Source organism: Hemibagrus wyckioides, linkage group LG25, assembly GCF_019097595.1.
Source record: "Hemibagrus wyckioides isolate EC202008001 linkage group LG25, SWU_Hwy_1.0, whole genome shotgun sequence".
NCBI lineage: Eukaryota > Metazoa > Chordata > Actinopteri > Siluriformes > Bagridae > Hemibagrus > Hemibagrus wyckioides.
Window position 1 is genome coordinate 14,732,433 of NC_080734.1, and position 8,174 is coordinate 14,740,606.

Here is an 8,174-nt window from a genome sequence, read left to right on the forward strand (position 1 = left end):
ATGATTGCTGCTGAGTCTGAGGAGCAATGCTATTTGTCTTATGTGCCATTTAGGGTAATTGTTCATGTCAGACATAATGGTGCAATTTCTACATGTTACCATCTTACTGTCAGATACTACTGTGTGGCCATGTGATTTGTATAGTGTAATGCACTTGCGGTACCCAATATGAATAAATCATAGCTTACAAACACAAGATGTTCCTTCTGTATTGTGAATTTCCACATATAGTACATTAGAGGACACTAATCTTTCTTTCTTTCTTTCTTTCTTTCTTTCTTTCTTTCTTTCTTTAATCTATGCTTAGTGTAATTCCCTGTTGTTTCCTCTAATCTCAGACTGTCCCTGCTTTCTTTTCCTTGTACATCTGTGTTCTGCAGGTATATCCGGACCATGTACCTCGGCATACAGAGTCGCAGGCAAAGGGAAAATCAGCGACGTTTCTACTGGGCCATGATGTATGAGTATGCTGATGTGAACATGCTTCGTCTCCTCGAGACCTTTTTGGAAAGCGCCCCACAGTTAGTGCTCCAGCTCTGCATAATGATCCAGAAGAACCGCGTTGAGACGCTGCAGTGTAAGGAATGCCCCAAGGCTCAGTGCTAGGACTGCTGACGTTTCTGCGTTGTGTTACAATTTAAATGGCGTCTGTGTTTTTGAAAACATAAATGGCACACTGCCCTAATTTGTGTGACTAGTTGATTCGTAGAGAATTAACATATCACAAAAGTCATTTTTTTTTTTTTTTGCAATTATGTATAGTTGCAACACACTGACAATACTACTGTTGTACAATGTAGAGGTTTCTGATGCAATGTTGGCTTGAAATTGTTTTGATTTGCTTTTCAGAATTATGTCCACATTTATGCCGTTGTAAGCTTTGTTTTTTGATCAGAAATTAGCAGAAGATTCACTTTTACGTTTTTTATGGATATATATATATATATATATATATATATATATATATATATATATATATATATATATATATATATATATATATATATATATATATATATATATATATATATGCTGGAGCACTAGGCACATAAAACATAATGCATTGGAGACAATTTGAAGTCAGACTAGAATATGACTCTCTGGATCTCATGATTTTGTGTTGCATCAATCCATTAACAACTTTCTATTCATGTATCGATGATGCACATCAATACCTTGCCATGCTGTATATCTTACAAAAAATACTTCTGTATGAGTCACAACAGTCTAAGAACTGTTATGATTGACACTTTTGAGTATCCAGAATTTGTGGGGGACAAGCCTTTTCTGCAGCTGAGCAGATAAATGTAGGACCACTGCTCACGGTTGAGGTGACAGCACTCACAGCAACGCAGAAGTCTCTATGAACATCCTGAAGAACTCTGAGTTGAGCAGGATGAATAATAAACATGCTTAAAAAAGATACATAGAAAAAGAATGAGGTAAGTGTTAGAGAACACATCTAGGAATAAGTATAAACTGGAGACTTGCATAATACTTTGAGGAATACTAGGTGAAAGAGTTTAGAATTAGTTGGATGTAGTGCTCATTTACTTCTAAAATTATTGCATTTTGTTTGAGCAAACACTGTCACAATGTATGAGTAATGCAGCTAGATCTTTTTAATTTTCTTTACATTATTATAAACTCTTTAGCTATCATAGTCTACACAACATTTACCTTATAACTTCATCCTTTTTTAACTTTTTGTCCGAGGCAAACCTTTAGTATGCTGTACACAACAAAGACATGCATGGTCAGTTTTATTCTTTTTGCCTGTTTGTCTTCCTTCTGTCATTCCTCCCCACCCTCACTGCAGGCATGTCAGCAGTTGCCTCTCTCTTGTCTCTCTCCTGGGTGCTGGCCTCCTACCATAAGCTTCTGCGCGACTCTCGCGATGACCAAAAGAGCATGAGCTATCGAGGAGCTCTGGTGCATCTCCTGTGGCGCTTCTTCACCATTTCCTCACGGGCACTTTCCTTTGCCCTCTTTGCCTCGGTTTTCCACCTCTACTTCGGCATTTTTGTGGTGCTACACTGGTGTGCTATGGCCTTCTGGGTGATTCATGGTGGCACCGACTTCTGCATGTCCAAGTGGGAGGAGGTGCTGTTCAACATGGTGGTTGGTGTGGTGTACGTCTTCTGTTGGTTCAACGTGAAGGAAGGCAGGACTCGATACCGAATGATAGCCTATTACTCACTAGTGTTGGTGGAAAACACTGTCCTGACTGCTCTGTGGTATGTCTACAGAGACCCCGTCACCACTGACTCGTATGCCGCATCTGTGCTCTGCGGCGTCTTCCTGTGCTTTGCCTCAGGAGTGGCCTGCATGGTCCTCTACTATGGGGTTTTGCATCCTATGGGTCCCCGGCTGAGGGTCCTGGCAAGCTCCTGCTGCGCGGAGCTACTCTGGGGCCTCCCCCTGCCCCCAGAAGCTGAGCCGATGGCCCCGACCCCAGGGCCTCGTGGCTCTCAGGCCACCCCCACTCGGGGCATGGCTTCAGGGGAATACGGAGAAGCTGAGGAGGCTGCCACGGATACCTGCTTGCCTGTATTCCAGGTGAGGTCCACAGAGCCCACTGATGCAGCAGGCCGGCCCATTCACCCTGAGGGGCCCCTGATTAAGATTGACATGCCCAGGAAACGATACCCAGCCTGGGACGCACACTTTGTAGACCGTCGTTTGCGGCGGACCATAAATATCCTCCAGTACATCAGCCCCAATGCAGTGGGCATCAGGTACAGGGATGGGCCTCTCCTCTATGAGCTGCTCCAGTACGAGTCCTCCCTATAAAGGCACCCCACTTTCCTACACACACACACACACACACACACTTTCTATCTGCTTCACCTCTCTCCATTTGGGTGCTTATTTTCTTCAGTTTAATTCAGTTCTTCAGCCAAGTTATTAGAGTATTTCAAAGGTCTACAAAGGTCTAAACAGAGAAAATGTAACATTTATTTTCACAAATAAAGAGAATATTATTACAGAAATGGACAACTTAAGTCAAAAATAAGCAGTCCTTACATGGGGCCCTTGTTATGTGGATGTGTGCCACCAATATATATGTTGGATAGTGTCTTTGTCCCTGTTAACTCTGAGATGTGCAAAGTCTCACGGGAATGATGGAGGACCATAATACTCATTATCTACATTTCTGGATTTCCTAATAACTATTTTGTGCCTACTATAATGCTGAGTGATTGTGATGACATAGGACCGAAAAGGGATCAGCACTAGTTGTACAGTCCTGTAGAGTATATAAGAAAAGCACACAGTGAGTATAGTATGATTTAACATTTCATTCCTTATTTATAAAAGGGCAAAGGTTTCTAAGTAGCTCTGTAGGGATGTCTGCCTAAGTCTCGGATTATATTTGACGGATTATTCATGACTGGCTTTCATTTAGTTTCGAATAATTTGACATCTAAAGACCCAAATTATGAGAAATAACACTGTAATCATTTGGACAAATAACACTGCCATAAACACTTTAGTAAATAAGAAGGCCTTAAAATATGAAATGCATTCTCTGTGTTCTTTTCATATTCATTAGTGAAGGGAGTAAAATGTAATTAAAAAACAGATCAAGAGTGTTTTATATTTTACATAAACATATGTATTATTTGTTAACGTTTGCACAGTTTATTCATTTTCTTTTCATATAGTGAAAAAGCTTATTAACTGCAAGTGTCATTTATTTAAACACGTCTGTAATTGAGGAAATCCCAAAGATTGGAAGGTTCAGGGTGTTAATTAACAAAACAATGGTCAGTAAAACACCCATACCTTATATGCTTTTAGCTCAAACAAATAAAAATGAAATCCTCGTTGAATGCGGTGCTAAAATTAATCTCTAGGATTCCTCCATCATTCCCTATTCTTGTGAAGGTTCTAGTTTGGATGGTTGTTAAAAATAAGCTGAGTTATCAGATTTTTTTTTATTATAAAGGATGCATGCTAAGGCTGTGTACTTTGATGAATAACTGGGTTCTCCTTATGTGCCAGCCAGTGTGTGAGTGTTTCAATGGTGCTGCTCTTTTGCAAAATAACTGTAACAGTTCTGTCGCGTTATTGTCAATCTCTTGTACATAGAGCACTGCACCTCGAATGAGGAAAAAGAACACTATAAGGGAACGTAGCGTGTGATGAGTTTGCCATGACGACTGATGATGCGTATATATATTATTATCAGTTGCACTACACAAACAGTCTTTCATTGCGTGCTATAACCTTCAGAAATTTGTTTATAATAAGATTTGTCTCAGCAGCTTAATAGGTACTTCTACTACTAATAATAATAATAACATAGGATGCCAAGGTTCATTGTAAAAATGGAGACATGGGCTACTACAGACCCCTTTGTGCCTGCTGTGATTTCAGAAGCAGACTTCAGACTGGTTGTAGTGGACAGGGTGACGGGTTTTTTTTGCCAAGGATGGAAAAGAATGAGTGGACATGTGGACGACGATGTGTATGTCTTTACACACACATTTCAGTTCCGCCGATCTTCGGGTCAGCTGTCCGACATTTTGGCTCCATCCTTGGTTGCTGCTTTGACCCTTACACCCTTCTCATGAGATTAAGATTGGGTATATTCTGATGCAAATATTTTATCCCAAGATAGCAGCCAGAAAATCATTCATACCAGAATCGAACAATTTCAACATGCTCTTTCAAACTTTGTTTTATGGAAGCAAATAATTAGCTTTAGCAAAAAACAACAAAACAAAACAAAACAAAAAACAAACAAAAAAACAGCCCAGCAAGTTTAAGCTATAGTGTAAATCCAGTAGCATCTGTGTGAGTTGTATAATATAAGTGGCTACACACGATAAACCCAGAGGCCAGCGGCTTTCCTAGGTGCTTGGCACATTGTCGCACTGTTGTTTGCTGGGATATTCCCCTGATTCATGAGAGTGTGAGTGATTAAATGAATGCAATGGTTGGATGAGTTGGCTGCCTGGCACCCCCTGCTGTGTTCACACTTCACATACAGACTCCGCTACTACAGTATTAACACTCTTTCATGAGAGAGAAATACACATTCAACCAGGTGCAAATACACTGTGATTCCTCCCCCCCCCGCTCACTGCTATAGCTGAAAGGATCTCTATGGAGAGGATTATGTTAGCAAATGGAAATATGTTCATATGTTTAGATTACTGCCTTACAAGACAATAAATGACAGATGATGAGCTGTGTAATCACCAGACACTTAAATCCTTCACCACATTAAAGTACATGGAAAAGAGTGGCCAACAACAGTCCTGTATAAACAGATACTTTGTGGTGCCTTGTTTCACTGGGTGCTTCTCTCTAGCCATGGCAGCCAGTACAGCAAACAACAATGCCAGTGTCTCTTTCTCCTTTCATATTACACACAGTACTGTAACCAAGTTTAAACTAAACCGAAAACTGCATCAAATAGGCTGACATTCCTAAACTTAAGAGGCTTTGTCTTTGCAAAAGTAAATTACCAGAGAGATATGAACACAAGGCAATACATAACATCTGCTTGAGTATTGGGTTTCATATTTTCCTAATACGAGCAGATACACCGAACAGCCTCTTTAAGATTTTGGTCAAATTGGATTTAATCTGAATGTCCATTATTCAACAGGGTTCATTTAAGCGATACACAGTTGTGAAGATGTTTAGCAGTTCATTTGATGTATTTCTGTCTATGCCTTCCTCTGTCTTGCAAGATGAATGATCTGTAGTGCCAACAAGTTAACCTTTTTCTGTCTGTTGTTTGTCTTGTGAACCAAAATGTCTAGCCAAATGGATTTCTGCCTGCAAAACAAAAAAAAAAACATATGTAGGAACAATATGAGTAGGAGAATTATGTTGTATGTAGACAAGGTGTTGACTGGGTTAGAAACCTGTATCAAAGACGGTAAAGGAAGTCTCGAAAGGCATATAGTGCTGAATTCACCCACGGACTGCCCTCTGCCATCAGCCGGCTTCCTAGCATGTCCACAGAATGCCTCTTGCGGTGACGCGTCCAATATGTTTGCATGTTAGCTTACTTGAGTGCGGTGTTTCACTCGTTCCCTGGGTTCCTTCAATGCATTGCCAAGTAGTGGTTCATTACACCAGGTTCAGTTTCAACCTGTACAGTTGTGCCATCTGTATTAAAACAGAGCCAAATGTTCTTTAGACAAAGTAAATTCCAAAAAAAAAAAAGAAAACAAATGGTGCATTTATGTTTGTCGACCTGGTGCTTACAGACAAATTCTAAAGGTGCTACCACAGAATGTGGACTGCAGGACTCCATGTCGCGGCTCTCAGAGCAAGGCAGCCATCTGAAGGATCTGCTCCTTTAATCTCACATACTCTTTATCTCTGGAAGAACAAGCACCTCAACACAGTTTACAGCTGAACTTCAGTCTCTTAAAAGCGGTGGCACTTATTATTTCTCAACATGCACAAACAAGCAACAGTGGAGGAAGAATTCAAGTCATTTTATCAGTTTTTATAAATGTACCATGTTTTGTATCTGCACTAGGGTTTCCCTTCCGAGCAAGAAAAGATACAAATCCATCATTTCGACATTCATCCAGAGGCATAACAATAATGCTGATAAAAGAAATTGCTGACAAAAAGAAAATGCAGAAGGTGATTGCTGTGTTGTATATTCCTGTCATCTCTATGTCCAGAACCTGTGTGTATCTCTCTTTTTCTTTTTTGTTGTTCTTGTTACTGTAGGTCTGGCTGTAATATTTTGTTGGAAATTGACCTTTTCAATGGCTATGGTTGTCAGATGAAATGCTGCTGATTTTAGAATTGTTATCAATGCTGTGAGAGACTGGTATGAATAATACTGATTACATTTTAGATTGTGTTAAAAACTGTACAAATGTATTTGACGAGTATGTAACCGTATCCCAGAATGACATGGGGGTATTTAAGAGCATTGATCAAAATTATTCAGCAAACTCTTTGCTACTGTGTGTAGCATTTACGTCTCCGACTATAATCTTTACTTATGTTGAAAACATAAAGAGAGGTTTATTTGATGTTGTCAAATATAAATGAAAGTAAATCGTTTCACTGGATCCCCATTATTTGAGAACAAATCTGATGTCCAGTATTGTATAATGCCCTATGTTTTAGGGAACAACATTAATGATGTTAATAACACATGGTGCTACAGTTGTTTTTGTATACTTTGATTTTTAGATGAAAAAAAAAGGTAATATTACAACAAAAGAGAAGAAAAAAAATAAACATGTCAAGCTTTATTGTCAATCATTAGATGAGACTTTTCCGTTAAGACACAAAAAGGAATATACAGCTTGAACGTGTGTGCAAATATACCATAAGATGTATACTGTATACACATGCACAGTTTGCCCAATGACAGATCAAAAGTGGTTATATACAGATGTATATGTACAGATGTGTATGTGAATGTACTGATATGATAGAGATAGACTTCCCAGAGTAACATATTGTTGTTTAATAAAGAATTATTACATTCTATAATTTACTCTATCATGACATTTCTTGCTTCATTTCATAAATAGAAAGCTAAGATTTACAAACCATCAGATTATCTGATGCTCTTTCCTGGGTCTTAAAGTGGGGTTGTATTTTCCTTTCTTTCTTTCTTTCTTTCTTTCTTTCTTTCTTTCTTTCTTTCTTTCTGTCTTTCCATTGTTGGAAATCACAATCAACTATTATAAACGTGATTAATTTTTTTATTATTGATCTCTTACAGCTATTAGACTAAATATTTAGACCAATTTGTACAGTCACTTGAATATGAGTTTTATAACCTCAAAACAAATAGGTCTATAATAGATCGATTTTAATTTTAATTATAATTTCAATAAAAAAATGTGTTTTGTGCGTGTAAAGTTCGGGGGGGGATCCATTGCTACAGCAAAATATATAAAATATAAAATATTATTGCACACATTTACGTAATGAGACATATAATTGAACAGTTGAAATGTGTTTATGAAATAAATCTGTACTCTGTGAATTATCCTTTAATTATGCTGAACATTAAAAGGTCTCCTGACTGCAGCAGAGAGAGAGAGAGAGAGAGAGAGAGAGAGAGAGAGAGAGAGAGATCCTGCTACTGCGTTAAAGAGCTATGAATTTATGTAATGCTAGGGGGAAAAAATCCTGGTATTTACATTTTATTCCAGTTAGTATAAAAT

At 38.5% G+C, this 8,174-nt stretch overlaps 1 protein-coding gene across 1 annotated transcript in view; it reads left to right on the forward strand.

Moving 5' to 3' along the window:
- xkr6b (XK, Kell blood group complex subunit-related family, member 6b) overlaps nt 1-7,491 on the forward strand; it is a 49,154-nt gene extending 41,663 nt beyond the window's left edge. Inside the window, exons 2-3 of the mRNA XM_058379692.1 lie at nt 381-577; nt 1,820-7,491. Of these exons, the coding sequence (XP_058235675.1) occupies nt 381-577; nt 1,820-2,793 (1,171 nt within the window). The 3' untranslated portion in view covers nt 2,794-7,491. The remainder of the gene's footprint in view (nt 1-380; nt 578-1,819) is intronic.
- The last annotated feature ends 683 nt before the right edge of the window (nt 7,492-8,174 follow it).